Below are 21,427 nucleotides of genomic sequence, written 5' to 3'. Positions count from 1 at the left end.
ATATATTCATAGTAGCCACAAAGGCCTGGTATGCTTACAAGACGAAATTTTAATTAAAGGACTACCACTTTAAACATGTGCAGTCAAAGCCCTGATCTTGAAGCAGCTCACCATCAACTGCAAGAAAGTCTCCTGGAAACACTGCTTCAACATCTGAGGTAAGCAAGCCTTTCAGGGTGCTGAGCGCTAAGAGCTGCCAATACCTTGTAAGGATGCTGATTACCATGAAAGCATCAGCCAGTTCTGGAACCAAAGCAACTTTCCAAGACCACAGAATTCCATCCCTGGCTCTTGCCCCTTGTGGCTTATAGGCCCTTCAGAACATCTCTCCTCAAGCAGTCCTCCACCATCTACTACATTTGCCCTCACCTGGGCTCATTTTCCTTCTGCTTCCTTCCCTCAAAACCATTCCATTGTGCCCCGCGAAACTCATTTCACTAAGAAATTCCCTTCATCTGTGCAGTCTGTCTGCTGTGCCTGCAATGCTTTGTCTTACCCATATCACATTCCTCTGCTTCATTCTCTAAAGCGTAGGTCAGAGAGAAGTCAGCCACTCGGAGACTCGCCTAGCCTTTAGGAGGTATACTTCACCTTTGCCTTTTGATTAAGGTCAACTAATCAACTACCCTGTCCTTATCTATTTGCTTCTAGTCCACCTATGGCAGCTCCTGCTTCTACCTGTTCAACAACCACTACCTTTGTCAGGCTTCTTCCTTGTAGACAAAGCCTCCTGCCACATCAGAGGTTTAAAATGTCAGATTTTGCTTTTAAGCTCCCAGTGTAACTAGGGGTAGCCATGTGATCCAATTGGGGTCAAAGAGATATCTACTGGGAGACCTCTAAGGAAGAAATTTTTCCCAGATAAAAGGAAGAAAGCATGAGAGAAGGACCATTCCCTATATGGATACAGGTTGCAAACAGTGTGATATCCAAAACTCTTAACCATGACATGAAACATCTGAACTCAAAAGTCAACACACCAGGAAATAGCAGAGGAGGAGTACGCAAAGGCTGTCAATCCTTAATAGCATTCACTGAGTCACTGAAGCAAGTGTATAACAGGCTGATGGGCAGACCACCTCAGAGTGTGAGGCAACAATTTCATTTATTTAAGCTACCTTAGACAGGTATTTTTATTTTGGAGCTGAAAGTATCCTAATGATGGCGCTTACTTCTTGTGTATTCATCACACACATAGGCTGTGCTTCTTGAGGACAGAAATAATTTCCCAAAAAGTCTTATACTCCACCAGAAAACAAGCACAATAACTAGCAAGTAGTACATTAATTAAACATGTTGTTAACTGTTAAATGAATAAACCAAAGAATGAATCAACACACTATCTAACTTGGAAGCTATCTATCTCTAATAGAATTCAGGTTTCTGAAAAAATCTCAATTTAGAACACAGGCAAAAGTAAGCAAAACTCTACATTCTTAAGTGTGGACTGCACAGAGTGACTGCCAAGGAGTCAGTACAGTTCATGAGAAAAACTTCAGATAAATTCCAATCAAGGGGTACCCTATAACATACTAACCAATATTTCTTAAAACTGTCAAGGTCATCAAAAACAAGGAAAGTCTAAGAAACTGTCATAGCCAAGAAGGGCCTAAAGAGACATGACAGCTAAATGCAATATGATATTCTCTTTTTTACAAGTTATTATTTTTTTTTTGTAGAGACAGGGTCTCGCTATGTTGCTCAGGATGTTCTCGAACTCCTGGCCTCAGCGATCCTTCTGCCTCAGCCTCTTGAGTCGTGGGGATTACAAGTGTTAGCCACTGTGCCCAGCTAATATGATATTCTGAATGGAATCCTGGAACAGAAAAAGGACATTAGGGAAAAGCTTTAAAAATCTCAATAAACAATGGATGTTAGTTAATAATAATGCCATCAGTACTGGTTTATCAGTTGTAACAAATGTACCATACTCATGTAAGATATTAATAGTAGGGGAAACTGTGTGCAAGGGGAAATATGGAAGCTCTATGTATTATATTCCCAGTTTCTCTGAAAATCTAATACTGTTCTAAAAATAAAGTCTATCAATAAAAAAAATCTATGTTCTTAAACATTAAAATAAAATGATTTGGGAGTTCTAGTTTCTTGTAACGACAGAGTACCACGGTTGGACTGTCACACACGTAATTATAAAAGCTGAACTAAATACCAGTGAAATAAAAACAGAAAAAAAAGAACAGGTATACTGAGCCAGGCCCAGTGGTTTGCGCCTGTAATCCCAACTACTAAGGAAGCTGAAGCGAGAGGGTCACATGAGGCCAGGAATTTGAGACCACACTGGGCAATACAGTGAGACCCCTGTCTCCAAAAACATAAAGTAAAAATTAGCCAGGCATGGGGCATGTGCCTGCAGTCCCAGGTACTTGAGAGGCTGAGACAGGAGGATCGCTTGAGCCCAGGAATACAAGGTTGTAGTGAGTTATAATCACACCACTGCACTCCAGCCTGGGTGACAGAGTGGGATACCGTCAATAAAAACAAACAAACACCAGACAGAAATCAAAGAAGAGTATACCCTTCCCCACCCGCCAACTGTCTATTAATCAAAAAGCATACCGTTGAAAAAATACATGTAAGATTTTTATTTATGTTTTGCCTAAGGGCACTCCCCCATTCACCAGCAAGGGACTCGAAGCATTACTAGCAGTTCTGTTGGTCTAAAGAGAGAGTTCTGGGATAGACAAGCAGACATTAACCTGGGGGAAAATCTGGAAGGGGGACCATCAGAAGGAAGGGAACCAGAAAAGAGATGAGCCCCCAAATCTGCAGAAATCCTTGGCTGGCTCACAAACTACAGGCATGAAGTAGACCTCGGGATCAAGCTAAAAGGTGCAGCTGGAAGCTGGAAAAACTCAGTAACTGAGATTAGAGATTTCTGCTGTTCTACCATGAGTGTGGTACAATGCTGAAGACTGAATTCATCAAGGTAAGTGCCAGCCAGAAGTAAACTCTCTCTTTAAAGGGACAAACCAGAATGCATAATCTCTATAATCTACCATTCAGAATGTTCCTTATACAATTTTTTTATTATAAAAATCACTAGATATACACAAAAATGGAATAATGAAAAAATATATACCATGCAAACACCAAAGACAACTAGAATGGCAACCTTAACATCAATTTAATAGACTTTAAGACAAGGAATACAATCAGAGGTAAATAGGAACATTTCGTAACAATAAAAGGTTCACTAAGAAGACAAAACTATATAAATGTATATGCGAGTAATAACAGAGCCTCAAGACACAAGAGCAAATACTAATATCTAAAGGGAGAAATGAACAAATCAAAAACTGCAGTTTCAGATTTTAGCATCTGTTTTCTTAAGATGAAAATGCATGGCTAATTTTGAAAAAAGTTTAGCATCTCTCCCAGGAATCAATATGACAACTAGATAAAAATTAAGTAAGGATATAAAATATTTAAATGTTATCAGCCACCCTGACCTAATTGTCATTCATGAAACACTACACTCAACAATGGAGAAATATGGATTCTTTACAAATGTAGGCGGCCAGGCTTGGTAGGTCCTGCCTATAACTCTAGCACTTTGTGGGGCTGAGGCAGGAGGATTGTTTGAGGCCAGGAATTCAAGACCAGCCTGGGCAATATAGCAAGACCCCATCTCTACACACTCTATATATTTTTAAATTTTTTTCCTTTTTTAAAAAAGCAGTTAGATTAATAGTGGGGGGTTATATACTAACTTCAGTGACACTAATAATTTTAATAAATTCTGATAACTCACCACCATCAGACCAGCCAAGACTCCACCTCTATAAAAACTTTTTTAAAAATTAGCCATGCATGGTGGTATATGCTTGTAGTTCCAGCTACTCTGGAGGCTGAAGTGGGAGAATAGCTTGAGACAAGGAGTTCTAGGCTGCAGTGAGCTATGATCACACCACTGCACTTCACTGTGGGCAACAGAGTGAGACCTGGACTCAAACAAACAAACAAACAAACAAACAAACAAACCACCCACAAATGCACATGGAATAATTCACCAAGACAAGCCATATACTGAACCAAAAGGGGTCAATACATTTTTAAAAATTGGGATCTTACAGATTATGTTCTCTGACTACAACATAAAACTAAGTTAGAACTAAATATAAGTAAGGTGCTAGGCACCATGGCTCACGCCTGTAATCCCAGAACTTTGGGAGACCAAAGAGGGCTGATTGCTTGAGCCTGGGAATTCAAGACCAGCCTGGGAAACATGGCAAAACCCTATGTCTTCAAAAAATACAAAAATTAACCAGGTGTAGTGGCATACATCTGTGGTCCCATCTACTCAGGAGACTTAGGTTAGAGGATCACCTGAGCCCAGGGAGGTAAAGGCTGCAATGAGCTGTGACCATACCACTGTACTCCAGCCCAGATGACAGAACGAGGCCCTGTCTCAAAAAAAAAAAAAAAAAAAAAAAAAAAGAAAGAATATAAATAAGATTACCTGGAAAAGGCTCCTAAATACTTGGAAATTAAATAACCCATTCTCAAATAACTCATAAGCCAAAGTGGAAATTACAAAAAAAATTCAAAAGTACTTTAAACTAAATAATAAAAATGCAACATACTAAAAATTGTGACATGTAATTAAAGAAGTGCTCAGAAAGAAATGTTGCTTTACATGTATTTATTAAAAAGGAAGAAAGGTTTAAATTTTATTCTCTAAATTTTTGTCTTAAGAAACTAGAAAAAGACACGCAAATTCAACTCAAAGTAGAAGACAGAAAACAACTGTGTGGCAGGAATCAATGAAAAGATAAATAAGTAACAAAGTCAAAAGTTGGTTCTTTGTTCAATCTTTCAAAAGATTGATAAACGGAACACAAACTACCAATATGCAGAATAAAAGGAGGACTATTGCTACAGACCAAACAAACATAAAAAGAATAACAATGAATAAAACTGTGCTATTGAATTTGACAACTTTGTTAAAAGGACACAGATTACAAACACTGACAAGACAACCTGATTAGCCACATAATTCAAAGAAACTGAACTTTATAAAAAATCTCTCCACAAAGAAAACACTAAGCTCTGATGGTCTCAATGGTGAACTCTATCAAAAACAAGCAGGCCTCGAAGATACTGCAGGTTCAGTACCAGGCTACTGCAATAGAGTAAAGACTGCAATAAAGCAAGTTGTACGAAACTTTTGGTTTCCCGGTGCATATAAATGTTTATACTCTAAAGTAGTCTATTAGGTGTTCAACCGCATTATGTCTTAAAAAATAATGTCTATACCTTGAAAATCCCTAGGATTTTCAAAATGATAAATGAGCACTGGCTTCAACTTAGTCACCAGCTGCATTAGCCCTTAACAAGAGAGTCAGCCTGTCCTTTCGAGGCTTGGAAACCAGGTACTAACTTCTCCTCTCCAGCTATGACAGTCCTAGATGATCTCTTCTTTTATTAGAAGGCTGTTTCACCTACATTGAAAATCTGTTGCTTAAAAAATGCAACAATCACCTGAGCTTTCAGAGAGTTGTATTCTTTTTTGATGGTCTTGGCTTGATGTTGATGGCTGCTGATCAGGGTGGTGGCTGCTGATCAGGGTGGTGGTTGCTGAAGGCTGGGATGACTGCAGCAATTTCTTAAAATAAGACATCAGTGAAGTTTGCTGCATTGACTGACTCTAATTTCTATGAAAGATTTCTCTGCAGTACGTGATGCTGTTTGATAGCATTTTATCTAGGGTAGAACTTCTTTCAAAATTGGAGTCAATCATATCCTTTGCCCACTTTTTGATGGGGTTGTTTTTTCTTGTAAATTTGTTTAAGTTCTTTGTAGGTTCTGGATATTAGCCCTTTGTCAGATGGGTAGACTGCAAAGATTTTCTACCATTCTGTGTAGGATGCCTGTTCACTCTGATGGCAGTTTCTTTAGCTGGGCAGAAGCTGTTTAATTAGAACTCGTTTGTCTATTTTGGCTTTTGTACACTTCTCAAAATAAGACATTTATGCAAAAGAAAAAATGCCCATTATCACTGATCATCACAGAAATGCAAATCAAAACCACAATGAGATACCATCTCATGCCAGTTAGAACGGCAATCATTAAAAAGTCAGGGAAACAACATGCTAGAGAGGATGTGGAGAAATAGGAACACTTTTACACTGCTGGTGGGAGTGTAAATTAGTTTAACCATTGTGGAAGACAGTGTGGCAATTCCTCAAGGATCCAGAACTAGAAATACTATTTGACCCAGTGATCCCATTACTGGGTATATACCCAAAGGATTATAAATCATGCTACTATAAAGACACATGCACACGTATGTTTATTGTGGCACTATTCACAATAGCAAAGACTTAGAACCAACCCAAATGTCCATCAATGACAGACTGGATTAAGAAAATGTGGTATATATACACCATAGAATACTATGCAGCCATAAAAAAGGATGAGTTCATGTCCTTTGCAGGGACATGGATGAAGCTGGAAATCATCATTCTAAGCAAACTGTCACAAGGACAGAAAACCAAACACCACATGTTCTCACTCACAGGTGGAAGTTGAACAATGACAACCCGTGGACACAGGGCAGGGAACATCACACACCAGGGCCTGTTGGGGGGTGGGGGGCTGGGGGAGGGATAGCATTAGGAGAAATACCTAATGTAAATGATGAGTTGGATGGGTGCAGCAAACCAACGTGGCACATGTATACCTATGTAACAAATCTGCACATTATGCACATGTACACTAAAACTTAATTAAAAAAAAAAAAACTGGAGTCAATCTCTCAAACCCTGTCACTGCTTTATCAACTAAGTTTATGTAACATTCTAAATCCTTTGTTGTCATTTCAACAATGTTCACGACATCTTCACCAGGTGTAGATGCCATCTTAAGAAACCACTTTCTTCGCTTATGGAAAGTAGCTGACTCCATAAGAAGCAACTGCTGACACATTCAAACTTTACCACGAGATTATAGCAATTCAGTCACATCTTCAGGCTCTACTTCTGATTCTAGTTCTCTTGCTATTTCCACCACATCTGCAGTTACTTCCTCCACGGAAGTCTTGAACCCCTCACGGTCATCCAGGAGGGTGGGAATCAACTTTTTCCAAACTCCTGTTAATGGTGACATTTTGACTTCCTCTCATGAATCACTAATGTTCTTTAATGGCATCTGGAATGGTGAATCCTTTCCAGAAGGTTTTCAATTTACTTTGCCCAGATCCATCAGAGGAATCACTACCCATGGTACACAGAGCATTATTTCTTAAATAATGACACTTGAACATCAAAATTAATCCTTGATCCATAGGCTGCAGAATGAATATTGGCACGGATGAAAACAACATTAATTTCCTTGTACATCTCCATCAGAGCTCTTGGATGACTCGCGGCATTGTCAAAGAGCAGAAATATTTTGAAAGGAGCAGTAGGTCTTCAACGGTGAGTTTAAAATATTCAGTATACCACACTGTAAACAGATGTGCTATCATCCAGGCTTTGCTGTTCCATTTATACGGTACAGGCAAAGTAGGTTTAGTGTAATTCTTAAGGACCCTAGGATTTTCAAATGGTAAATAAGCATGGGCTTCAACTTTAAGTCACCAGCTGCATTAGCCCCTAACAAGAGAGTCAGCCTGTCCTTTAAAGCTTTGAAGCCAGGCACTGACTTCTCCAATCTAGCTATGAAAGTCCTAGATAATATCTTCTTCTATTAGAAGGCTGTTTCATCTATACTGAAAATCTGTTGCTTAGTGCAGCCACCTTCATCAATGATCTTAAGTAGGGCTTCTGGATAACTTGCTGCAGCTTCTACATCAGCACTAGCTGCTTCACCTTGTGCTTTTATGTTATGGAAATGGCTTCTTTCCTTAAACTTCATGAACCAACCTCTGCTAGCTTCAAACTTTTCTTCTTCAGCTTCATCACCTCTCTTGGCTTTCACAGAATTGAAGAGAGTTTTAAGGCCTTGTTCTGGATTAGGCTTTGGCCTAAGGGAACATTGCAGCTGGTCTGATCTTCTATCCAGACCACTAAAACTACCTCATATCAGCAATAAGGCTGTTTCGCTTTCTTGTCATTCATGTGTTCACTGGAGTAGCACTTTTAATTTTCTTCAATAACTTTTCCTTTGCGTTTACAACTTAGCTAACTGGCATAGGGGGTCCTAGCCTTTGGCCTATCTTGGTTTCTGACATGCCTTCCTCACTAAGCTTAATCATTTCTAGCATTCAATTGAAAGTGTGAGACATGACTCTTCCTTTCACTTGAACCCTTAGAGGCCACTATAGGGTTATTAATCAGTCTAATTTCAATAATGATGTGACTCAGTGAATAGGGAGGTCCAAGGAGAGGAAGAGAGACAGGGAATAGCCAGTCAGTAGTCAGAACATACACAATAGGTATGGATTAAGTTTCCTGCCTTATGTGGGCACAGTTCATGGCACTCCACAACAATTTCAATAATGACATCAAAACTCACTTATTACAGATTACCGTAACAGATATAACAGTAAAAAAAATCTGAAACATTGCAAGAATTACCAAAGTGTCACACAGAGACAAAGTGAGCACACGCTGCTGGCCAACAGACTTGGTCGATGCAGGGCTGCCACAAGCCCTCCAATTTGTAATAAATGAAATACGTGCAAAGCACAAGAAAGTGAAGCACAACAAAATGAGGTATGCCTGTATTCAATGAAGAAATAATTCTAATCTTATACAAACTTTTTCAGAAAACAATGAAAGTATCACATTCTAATTTAAGAGGCCAGTATAAACCTAACACCAAAAGGGGACAAAAGCATTACAAGAAAATTATAGGTCAGGTGTGGTGGCTCACTCCTCTAATCCTACCACTTTAGAAGGCCAAGACAAGAAAACTGCTTGAGTCCAGGAATTCAAGACCAGCCTGGGCAACACGGCAAGAAACCATATCTCCACGAAAAATAAAAAAATTAGCCAGGTGTGGTGGCATGCGCCTGTGGCCCAAGCTACTAAGGCAGCTGAGGTGGGAGGCTTGATTGAGCATGGGAGGTCGAGGCTGTAGTGAGCCAAGAAAAGAAAGGAAAAAGAGAAAGGAAATTATAGACCTCTCTCTCCCTCATGAACATAGATGTAAATATTCTTAACAAAACAGTACCAAATTAGGTTAACATATGTATCAAGTAGGGTGGTAATCCAGGAACACAAAGTTGGCTTAACCTTCAAAACTCAGTTATCAATAGTTACTAATAACTGCTATTAATATTAATTATTAATAATTCACTATATGAGCAGAATGAAAAAAGTAAATGATTATCAATCAACGCAGATAAAGCATTTTACAACCTCAATATCTATTCATTGAAAAACTTTCAGTAAACTAGGAGTGGAAAGAAACTTCTTCAGTTGGATAATGGATACCTATGAAAAACGATCAACATATTTAATGGTGAAATACTGGACATTTTCTCCCTAATACTGGAAATAAGGCTATTATCCATTTTAACCACTTCTATCCAAGGTTGGAAAGGAAGAATTAAAACTGCTCCCATTTATCAATAAGATTCCATAGAAAATCCTGAGGAATCAACAAAAGTACTATTAGAGGTAGTAAGTTGAGTTTCACAAAGTGTCAGAATATAAGATCTATATATGAAAACCAATCAATTCCATTTCCATATAGAACTGGAAAATAAACAGTTCCCCCGCTGAGACGGAGTCTTGCCCTGTCGCCCAGGCTGGAATGCAGGGATGCCATCTCAGCTCACTGCAACCTCTGCCTCCCAGGTTCAAGCAATTCTCCTGCCTCAGCAACCCAAGTAACTGGGATTATAGGAGCGCGATACCACGCCCAGCTAATTTTTGTATTTTTAGTAGACACAGGGTTTCACCCTGTTGGCCAGGCTGGTATCGAACTTCTGACCTCGTGATCCGCCTGCCTTGGCCTCCCAAAGTGCTGGGATTACAGGCATGAGCCACCGCACCTGACCTGCGGGAAAATAAACTTTTAAAATTCCATTTATAATAGCAAAAAAGAAAAAACTCAATTTTTAAAAGATGTACATAACCTGTATAATGAAAACAAAATGGCACTGAGAAAAAAACAAGGAAAACATAAATAAATGGAAAGATATACCATGTTCATTGCCTGGAAGACTCAGTATATCTTAAAATGTGAATTCTCTTCAATTTAGATTCCACACAATCCAAATCATAATCACAGTAGGCTTTTACTTATACAGAAATTAAGAAGATAATTTTAAATTTTAATAGGAAGGGAAAAGATCTTAGTCAGCAGTCTTGAATAAAAAGGCAAAGCTCGAAGACATATTTGACTTACTTGTAGTTACTATAAAGCTACAGTAGTAATCAAATAGTGCATACTCGTTTAAGGACAGGCAAACTTATCAGTGGAACAAAAGGGAAGAGTCCAGTAAAAAAAAAAAAAAAAAAAAATTTATACAATTGACTTTGACAAAAGCACCAAAAATTCAATAGAAAAAGTAAAGACTTTGCAAAAACAGGCACTGGAACAACTCATACCTCATATCATACAGAAAAAACAATTCTAACTATTTGTAAAACCAAAACTATAAAGCTTTAAAAAAATACAGGAGATATTTTAATAATCTGTAGGCTGGCAAATAGTTCTTATATAGAAACAAAAAAACACTAATAAAAGACAAATGTAATAGGATTTCATCAAAATTAAGAATCTGTACTTATCAAAAGATCCCCTAGGAAAATAAACAGACATGCTATAGCCTGGAGGAAAGTATGCACAACATTTATCTAACAAAGAACATGTACTGAGAATATAAGGAATCCAAACCTAAAAGTAAGGGCTAAAAGTATACAACTTGTAAGAAAAAAATAGATAAATTGGACATTATTGGCCAGGCGCGGTGGCTCATGTCTGTACCCCAACACTTTAGGAGGCCAAGGTGAGAGATCACCTGAGGTTAGGAGGTCAAGACCAGCCCGGCCAACATGGCGAAACCCCATCTCTATCAAAAATACAAAAATTAGCCGAGCGTGGCAGCACATGCCTGTAGTCCCAGCTACTCCGGAGGCTGAGGCAGAACTGCCTGAACCTGGGAGGCAGAGGCTACAGTGAGCCAAGATCGCACCACTGCGCTCCAGCCTAGGCAACAGAGCGAGACTGTGTCTTAAAATAAGAAAGTAAGTAAGTAAATAAAAAATAAAATAAAATAAAAAAGATAAATTGGACATTATTAAAGTGAAAAATTTACATGTTTCAAAGAACACTGTCAAGAAAGCAAAAAGACACACCTGTAATCCCAGCATTTGGGAGGCGGAGGCAGGCAGATCATCTGAGGCCAGGAGTTGAGACCAGACCGGCCAACAAGGCAAAACCCCGCCTCTACTAAAAATACAAAAAAATTAGCTGGACGTGGTGATGCTTGCCTGTAGTCCCAGGTACTTGGGAGGCTTAGACACGAGAATCGCTTGAGCTGGGGAGGTGGAGGTTGCAGTGAGCCGAGATGGCGCCACTGCACTCCAGCCTGGGCAGCAGAGTGAGGCTCTTGATCTCCAAAAAAAAAAAAAAAAAAAAAAAAAAAAAAAAAAAAAAAAAAAAAGGCAATAAGAGAATATAAAGCCCAGAAATAAATCTACACATTTATGCTCACTGACACAGATGCCAAAAACACACAATGGGGAAAGAACAGTCTCTTTAATAAATGGTGGTGGGAAAACTAGATATTCATAGGCAGAAGAATGAAATCAGAGCCTCATCTCATACCATACATGAAAATCATTACGTTAGAAATTATTGCTGGGTGATGGCCGGGCGCAGTGGCTCACGCCTGTAATCTCAGCACTTTGGGAGGCTGAGGCGGGCAGATCACGAGGTCAGGAGATTGAGATAATCCTGGCTAACAAGGTGAAACCCCGTCTCTACTAAAAATACAAAAAATTAGCCGGGAGAGGTGGTAGGCACCTGTAGTCCCAGCTACTCGGGAGGCTGAAGCAGGAGAACGGCATGAACCCAGGAGGTAGAGCTTGCAGTGAGCCGAGATCACACCACTGCACTCCAGCCTGGGCCACAAAGTGAGACTTGTGTCAGGAAGAAAAAAAAAAGAAAAAGAAAAAGAAATTATTGCTGGGTGATTTATGGGAATTTGTTGTACTACTATTCTGCTTCAGTCTGAAACTTGCTTTAAAAAAAACCATGTATTTTACAACATTTCCACTATATAGTTTAGCAAAAACCAGAAAGATAAGACAAATTTTATTTTTCCTCTAGAAAACAGGTTTTCATTTGAAGAAATTTAGACAGAAGTAGTAAGAGCCAGTTAGGTTTCTTTTGGTAATTTTCAGCAACCTGAAAAAATTTTAGATAGGCTATCTTAATGTCCTAGTATTTTCTAAATCACTAATTCCCAGCTTCAAAGGCACAATTAGAAGAGAAAACCATCTGGTCACCTGTTTGCGTAACAATTCTTCCTGCTTCCGCCTTTCTTCCTCTTCTCTTCTCCTCTCTTCCAGTCTTCTAAGAGCTTCTTCTTGCTGCTGTCTTTCTTCCTCTTCTCGCTGTCGCCTTAATGCAATTTCTTGCTCCCGCTGGCGACGCAGAGCCTCTTCCTAAGGAAAAAAGATGGAGGGTGGGGGGTGGGGGAGGGACTCAGGTCTATCATTCAATTTATTATGTCATATTTGGAAAGTAATAGGCTATGTGCTGCTAAGACTCTGTTAAACAGTAAACATAAAAGTAATCATGATCTAGAGTAAAAAGTATACATGTAAATTGGGGAACTGGACACATTACAATAAAAAGAAAATTGAATTTAAAATATTAGTAGTTAAATTACAATAAACTGCGAAGTCTATCCTGGTTTCTGTATTAGCCACATCATTTACTGATTAACCCTATAAAGAGCTACATTAGAATTAAAGCTTTGGTTTCTCCTTTGGTATTTTTAATCCCTATTTTTTTTAATCAACTGGGAACTTACGGCATAAAGTTGGCAAATCAACATGGCCACCAAAAATTTTGGTGTAAGATAAATTCTCCCAGTCAGAAGTACTGAGTAAAGCCATGTGGCAGAACATGTTCTGAAGATCAAAAGTTCCACCAATACTATTAAGTATTACACAGAAAGAGGTCCCATTGTTGAGACCATTTATGGAAAACTGAGCAACACAGAATTAAACATACTTCTTTACTGCAATACTCCTTAGAGCCTCTATATGCTGCGGTATAGTGTGACGCTAAGAATTAACAGTAGTTCTCATTTCATCTCAGCATGGATCTTTTTTGTTTTTCACAGAGCACCTCTTGGGGCCAAAAAGTAGGAAACAAGTGGTAAAGGCTAGACTGTGGGGCTATTAAGAGAGTGGATCCTTTCAAGCGAAGTCTAGAAAAACCCCAATGGAAAAATGAGCCAAGCACATGAATGGTGAATTCCCGACCAAAAAAAAAAAAACCAAAAAACATTAAAAGTGTTATGCCTCACTAGTTATAAATCCTTAAGCAAAGACTTAGCTACAAGGACTTTCATTCAAACACTTATCTAACAGTGAAGAACTAGAAACAACCCTCATGTCCAACAATAGGGAACTGGTTAACTTATTATAATTTACTTATAAAATGAAATTTAATACAGCTAGCAAATATGATGATGTAGATTTTTAGATACACATTTGACATGGAAATATGACATAATTCATGTCAAAAGGAGGGTTATAAAATGTAAGTACAAATAATATATACCTCCAACCTGGGTGACAGAGTGAGACTCTGTCTCCAAAAAAATAAAAAGAAGAAACCAAAAAGAGAATACAAAGCCCAGAAATAAATCCACACACTTATACTCAATTGATTTTTGACATAGATGCCACAAACACACAATGGGGGAAAGGACAGTCTCTTTAACAAACGGTGGTGGGAAAACTGGATATCCACAGGCAGAAGAATGAAATCAGACCCTCATCTCACACCATATACAAAAATCATTACATTCAAAATTATTGCTGGGTGATTTCTGTCTAAATTTCTTCAAATGAAAACCTGCTTTCTAGGGGAAAAATAAAACGTGTCTTATCTTTCTGGTTTTTGCTCAGTTATACAGGGAAAACGTTGTAAAGCAAATATATGTGTAGAGGTTTTTTTGCTCCCTATTTAGAAACACTAAAATAGAGAGAAGAGGTTCATTAAGGGAAAGAATAAAGAGAAGGTAGAGGTCTTAGTCAAAGATACTTTTTTAAAGTACATTTGAATGGTCAATAAGCATGTGAAAAGATGCCCAACAACACTAATCATTAGAGAAATGTAAATCAAAACCACAATGAAATACCACTTCATACCCATTTAAAAAAGTTATTATCAAAAAGAAACAAAGCAAAACCAAAAAAATAAAATAAAATAACAAGTGTTGGTGAGAATGTGGAGACAGTGGAATTGCTGTGCATTGCCAGTAGGAATATAAAGTGGTGCAGCAGCTGTGGGAAACAATATGGCAGTTCTTAAAAAAATTCAAAAGAGAATGACCATATGATCCAGCAATTCCACTTCTAGGTATATATGCAAAAGTGTTGAAAGCAAGGACTCAAACAGATATCTATACACCCATGTTCACAGCAGCATTATTCACAATAGCTAAAACGTGGAAGTCATCTAAATGTCCATCAACAGAGGAATGGATAAACACACAACGGAATATTATTCAACCATTAGAAGGAAGGAAATTCTGATACACGCTGCAACATGAATAAACCTTAAGTGAAATAAGCCCAACACAAAAGGACAAATATTGTATAATTCTACTTACATAAGAAATTGATTTAGCTTAAATTCACAGACACAGAAAGAATAGTGGTTACTAGGAGCTATGAGATGGAGGGAGTGGGGCTCCTTGTTTAATGGGTATGTAGTTTGCAAAACTGGAGAAGTTCTACAGACATGTTTGTGAGGGTTGCACAGCAATATGAATGAATATACTTGACACCACTGAAAGTACACTTAAAATGGTAAATTTTATGTTATGTATATGTTAGCACAATTTTTTTAAAGCCCATGTAACTTTTAAATTTTGACATTTAATGCTGCACATCAAAGTTACTTTCTCATTGTTTTTAGAGAGAAGGACAGAACTTCTGAAATCTAACTGGTTTATAAAACCCTAGGAAATATGCAAAGCAAATCAATTCCAGTGGTTTACTAGGACTGAAGAATATCCCTACAGTGGGTTGGTGGAAAACAGAGATTCTTTCCAAAGGTGAGTGAGTATTCTAAGGTTCTAACCCCAATCCTATGGCCTTCAGGAGTATCTGTGAAATGATGAAAGAAGGCAGCCTGAAAGCCCTCATCAAGCACTAATCCTATGATCAGAGTCCCCAGACATATACCTGTTTCCTTCGGGCAAGTTCTTCTTCCTCTCGCCTTTTCCTTTCTTCTTCCTGCTGTCGCCGAAGAATTTCCTCCTGTTGTCTTCGGAGTTCTTCTTGCCTCTTTCGCTCTTCCTCTTCCCGTTTCGCCCTCATTTCTGCCTCTCTTCTTTCTTGCTCTAGCTGTGATTACACAAGAGTGTTCTTAGAAACTTGAAACCAAGCACAGGAACACTCCAAAAGCACTGACCAGTAATATTCGCTCATTCAATCAGCTGCTTGTACTGTACTGCAACCAGGTGATCCAAAAGATCAATAGATAAACAAAATATGTTATATACATACAATGGAATATTAATATTATTCAACCTTTAAAAGGAAGGAAATTCTGACATATGCTACAACATTAACACCCTATAACAACTCTAAGCTGTGACACATCACAGTAATTAGAAGAATTTTATGATTGTCTCAATTGAACGCACTTTCCTCCCACCTGTACTTGCCTCCACACTCCACATTACCATTTTACCACACAAGAGAGTAACATCAGAATGCTCTTGGATGGTACTTCTTTACTCATCCCTACAAATCATTTTCTGATTGAACATTTAACAGTGTGGCTGTAATGTTTTAACAGCAATGTTGCATGAACCTTTCCACATTCTGGGCACTCTAAGGGGGCTGTCACAACCTCAGGGGATAAGAATGCATTAAGAATAAAACAGCAACAACACTCTCTTGCATACATGAGAACCTAGAAATCATTACAATGACACTAGGTATTGATGTAGACATTCTATTCTGTCAAGTACTAAAACCAAAATTCAAGATTTAGTTCCTCCAAAAAATGTGAATGGAACACACAATCTAATGTTGATGTTGGGCTTTTTGTCTGCTACATCTGTGGATACTAAGAAATATAAACAAATACCACTATAAAGATTCAATGGGAGAACTCAAGCCACATATCACGAGCCTCATAAATAATGTAGTGGATATTTTCTCACATTCTTGTTACTTATAACAAATGTTCATACCATGAATTACGTAACTAAAATATGTATGTGTCTATAATCAACAATGTGCCAACTAATCAAACCAAACATATTAATTTAAATTCTGTTTTGAGGTTTTTTTTTTTTTTTGGGAGAAGAGAGCACAGTAAAGATACAACATGAATGTACTTACAACAGCTAAGCAGCAGTAAACTGAAAGTAAAAAGTAAAAACTATAGCTAGCTAAAGAGATGAATAAACAGCAATGTTCATGTCCTGTAGCCAGATGACAATGCACTGTTGTAGAAGAATGAGTTTCAGACCTTTGCAGCTTTGGCCTTCTCTAGCTGCTGAAGCTGTTCCAGGGCAGGGCCTGGTGTCGTGGTGTCCAGAGGAAGATCCCATACACTACCGCCTTCCCAAACTGTAAGACAACAAAAGAAAGAACGAGGGATGACAGAGCTTACACACATGGTGACAGATCCATAGGAATCATGAAAAAAGCTGCTTCCCTGTGCCTAAATGAGCTCCACCAAACACATCTGTTTTGCCTCTGAGTAGACTGAACTGCCAATGGACTCTAGTTTCTATGAATATCCTTCAACACATCTAGAATGAAGGGAAGTACCAGGCATTTATTAGGGAATTAACTGCATCCTTACAAAGCTCTATAAGGTTTCTATTCATACCCTCATTTTTACAGATGAACAAACTAAGGGTCAGAAGTAGTTTCTAACACTCCCAAGGGCACATGGCAAGCATGTGGCCATGCCAGGATTTAAATCCCAATGTATTAAGACTCCACATAGATTTCCAGTAACCATATAGCCTCTTACTGCACACCAACTAGAGAGAAGTAGGTGGTTGCACAATATTGTGAATGCCACTCAAGTGTTCACTTTAAAATGGTTAATTTTGTGTTAAGTGAATTTCATCTCAATAAAGAGAGAGTGAAAGTAAGCATTACAGCTGGAGCTGTGGAGACCTCTGGAAAGGCCAGGCAAGTCTTACAAGTGAGACCTGGTCCTGCTAACCTGAAGGGCACTGCAAGATCACATTTGGAAGTAAACAGATAATGGCTTGAAGTTTGCTAGCACCATTTTTCAGCATTCTCTGTCTTCTACATTCCTACCATAGTCTAATTATACACTATCAAATACTGTCTGTATGAAACCAATGGACTACTTTTAAAGGACCTTGACTGCATATAAATCCAAAGAGAGAAATAGTTTAATACAGTACTTAAAAGTTTCCAAAACACTGCAGAATACAGGTTGAGTATCCATTACCTAAAATGCTTGGGATCAGAAGCATTTCAAATTTTGGATTTTTTCAGATTTTGAAATATTTGCATATACATAATGAGCTATCTCTGAGATGAGATCCAACAAAAAATTCATTAATCTTTCATATACACTTTGTAGACACAGCCTGAAGGTGCTTTTTTTTTTTTTTGAGATGGAGTCACACTCTGTCACCTCAGCTGGAGTGCAGTGGTGCGATCTCGGCTCACTGCAACCTCCGCCAGGGTTCAAGCGATTCTCCTGCCTCAGCCTCCAGAGTAGCTGGGATTATAGGCGCCCGCCACCACGCCTGGCTAATTTTTTTTTATTTTTAGTAGAGACGGGGTTTCACCATCTTGGCCAGGCTGGTCTTGAACTTCTGACCTCGTAATCCACCTGTCTCGGCCTCCCAAAGTGCTGGGATTGCAGGCGTGAGCCACTGTGCCCAGTCAGCCTGAAAGTAGTTTAATGCAACATTTTTAAATAATTTGGGGCATGAAAAAAATGTTTGTGTTAAGTATTTATGTGTAAAATTGTCCAATCGTGGACTGGGCACCATGTCTCATGCTTGTAATCCTAGTAGTTTGGGAGGCCGAGGCGGGCAGATCACTTGAGGCCAGGAATTTGAGATCAGCCTGGCCAATGTGGTGAAACCCCATCTCTACTAAAACTACAAAAATTAGCCAAGCGTAGTGGTAGGTGCCTGTAATCTCAGCTACTCGGGAGGCTGAGGCAAGGGAACCTCTTGAACCCAGGAGGCAGAGGTTGCAGTGAGCCGAGATTGCGCCACTACATGCCAGCCTCGGCAACACAGCAATACTGTCTAAAAAAAAAAAAAATTCCACTTGTGAAATCATGTCAATGCTCAAAAAGTTTTAGATTTTGAAGCATTTTGGATTGTGGACTTTTAGATTAGGGATGGGTGCTCAACCTCTATTCTTAACATCCTAACTATAAATGGCTACCAAGAAAAAATAAGGTACAAACAGCAAGGAAAGTTGATAAGGGAAGACAATCATCCTTCTGCAAAAATCTGCAGGGTCAATGTTAACAACAGAACCATGACCTGAATGGCTCAACAGCTCTAGAAAAACTCCACCAAGGCCTATAATTCTTGAGGATCTTCAACACCAACTATAATCTCTTGAAAGGACTACCCATGGATCAAACTATCCATCTCTGCAGGTATTCAGACCATAAGAAACAGAGGTGCTCGGCTGGGCGCAGTGGCTCACACCTGTAATCCCAGCACTTTGGGAGGCCAAGGTGGGCAGATCATTTGAGGTCACTTTGAAACCAGACTGGCCACAAAGGTGAAATCCTGTCTCTACTAAAAATACAAAAATTAGTCAGGGGTGATAGCGTACACCTGTAAGTAATCCCAGCTACTTAGGAGGCTGAGGCAGGAGAATTGCTTGAACCCAGGAAGTGGAGGTTGCAGTAAGCTGAGAACGCATCACTGCACTCCAGCCTGGGCGACAGTGCAAGAGTCTGTCTCAGGAAAAAAAAAAGAAAGAAAAACAGTGGTCCTCCACCAATACCAAGACTTAAAAAAATCTCAACCCCAAATTTTCTAATTCGATGTAAAAAGATAAAAGTGAGAAAAGGTGCTCAATTCATAGCAGGTTTTTCTTTTCCCAAAATTTCTGGGTACCTAGAGTGTTTGTTAACATCAATTCTTTTTTTTTTTTTTTTTTTTTTACTTTCTTAGAGACAGAGCCTTGTTCCGTTGCCAAGGCTAAAAAGCCTTGGCATGATCATAGCTCACTGCAGCCTGGAACTCCTGGGCTCAAGCAATCCTCCACCTCAGCCTCCTGAGTAGCTAGCACTACAGGCACACACCACCATGCCTAGCTTGTGTTAATTTCTAACTCAAGAGAATAGATTACCACTACTTACCTTTTTAGGTACGCTTTTTTTCCCCATCTGGCTAAAAAGATCGAAAATAATTTAAACGATTTTTCCACACTGATCACAGCAACATAAAAGAGACGCTGACTCAAAAAAAAAAAAAAAAAAAATCCACTAAATAAATTCAAACAAATCCTTAAAAGTATATTTTCAGTAACACCTTCAATATTGCCTGGATCTAGTAAAAAATGAACCTTTTTGTTAACATCAAATACAAATGGATTCAGAAACCTAATATATGTTTTAAGAATTGAATTGTAAAATTATTAATAATATCTAAATCCTCAGAGTGGTACTAAAGGTTAATCTAAGTTTTTACCTGTAGGCTGTGAAGCTGTTGGCTGAAGCTCCCAGATAGAGCCAGTATCTGGCACCGACACAGACCTAGTTACTGAGGGAATGATGTTCTGATCAGATATTCTGCAAAAGGGAAATAAAAAATTAACTTGTTCTTATCATTTGCAAAAAAAAAAAAAAAAAAAAAAGAGGAAGAGGAATTTCTAGATTATATGTAGGTTCTCCAGGTTATCTGGCTAGAAAACGCCTTCACTCTTTTACTAAAACCTAACACTACACCAAAGCAATTTAGAGTGGAACAAAGAGAAGGGCACAATGATCACACTTCTGGAATCCTCTATGGTAATACTGACTTCTAAATGATGGATATACCTACTGTATATTCATATCTTAAAGATATGTATACCTTAAAGATACTGTATATCCATATCTTAAAAAAAAAAACCAAATCATCTCAATAGAAGTCACAGAGACAGCATATTATAATGAAAAACTCAATGCACTTTAAGATAAAAGGTCTGCATTTTAGCCTGAGTTTCCTGTGTGTTATATTAATCAAGTCCTATAACCAACCTCTCAGAGTCCCAGTTTGCCCATCCATAAAATGGAGCTCCTACCACGTAAACTGCCTACCTCACAGGATGTGTTAAGGCTCAAAAGAAATACAAACAGTTTTGGCTGAATGAGACAGTAAGATTTTTAAGAGCAGTGACTGATACTTGTTCAGGAGAAATATTACTCTGAATGATAATCTGAAACAGCAGAAATTTCTTCTAGACTTCTAGCATAATTTCCTTTTCCTTAGACCTACCTTAATGGCTTTTGAGTTCTAGAAAATTAAAACCTTGTGTGGTGTGGCTAATACTTTGAGATACTATGGGTAAAAGTGAAATTAAAATCCTAGGCTACAGTTTTTCTGTTGCAGGTTCCATAAGATGACACTGTTTCTCAAGTGTGCCCATTACTCTTAGGTCTTTTGATTAATCAAAATTTATCTCTATGAGTAAAATACCAAATAAACGCTTATCTCTACCTGAAATATTTTTTTAAAATGTATTGTTTTTACATACAACATGCAGCTATATGTTGGGAGTGTTCCAGTCCCAGAAATCACACACTATACCAGAATTTCTCCTTTCTTCTCTTTCTTTCACAACACATGCACCCAATATGACACATAATGGAATGACCACCAACCTCATCTTCAGGGCCTGAAACTGCTGAAGAAGAAGTGCCAACTGCTGTTGCTGCTGGGAAGACAGGGCTGCTTTCTGCTGTTGGGCCAAAACCTGTGCATATTGTTGTCTTCAAAAAGTAAAAAAAGGTATAATCTGTCAATCCACATTTATTTCACATGGCTGAGATGTTGAAAGACAAAGTTCCATTCAAAGCGCCCCCCCCCGCTCCTGGAAACATTATTAGAAATAGCTATCAAATATATTTTATAATTCTTCATTATAACAGACATATAGAAATGCTTCATTCTAGAAAGAACTGAACTCATAGATGGCATGTTTCCAGGTGAAAGAGGATAGCAAAAAAATTCACAATTCAGTGCAAAGTGGTCTATTCAGAGAAAATATTTTAAAAATCACAAATGTCAAAAACT

General features: G+C 38.4%; 1 protein-coding gene across 12 annotated transcripts in view; it reads right to left on the bottom strand.

Annotated features, from left to right (window-relative positions):
• The window catches only part of GIGYF2 (GRB10 interacting GYF protein 2), a 165,486-nt gene that overhangs the window by 25,677 nt on the left and 118,382 nt on the right, over window positions 1-21,427 (bottom strand). For all 12 annotated transcript variants that reach the window (XM_065526255.1, XM_065526261.1, XM_065526260.1 and 9 more), the window contains 5 exons: window positions 21,016-21,123; window positions 19,841-19,941; window positions 16,651-16,751; window positions 15,351-15,512; window positions 12,429-12,587 (listed from right to left, as the gene is read on the bottom strand). In XM_065526255.1, coding sequence (XP_065382327.1) covers window positions 12,429-12,587; window positions 15,351-15,512; window positions 16,651-16,751; window positions 19,841-19,941; window positions 21,016-21,123 — 631 coding nt within the window. The remainder of the gene's footprint in view (window positions 1-12,428; window positions 12,588-15,350; window positions 15,513-16,650; window positions 16,752-19,840; window positions 19,942-21,015; window positions 21,124-21,427) is intronic.

This window comes from Macaca fascicularis, chromosome 12, assembly GCF_037993035.2.
Source record: "Macaca fascicularis isolate 582-1 chromosome 12, T2T-MFA8v1.1".
NCBI classification, from domain to species: Eukaryota; Metazoa; Chordata; class Mammalia; order Primates; family Cercopithecidae; genus Macaca; species Macaca fascicularis.
The sequence above is the reverse complement of the archived record's forward strand: the minus strand, read 5'-3'. Positions and strand labels throughout refer to the sequence as shown.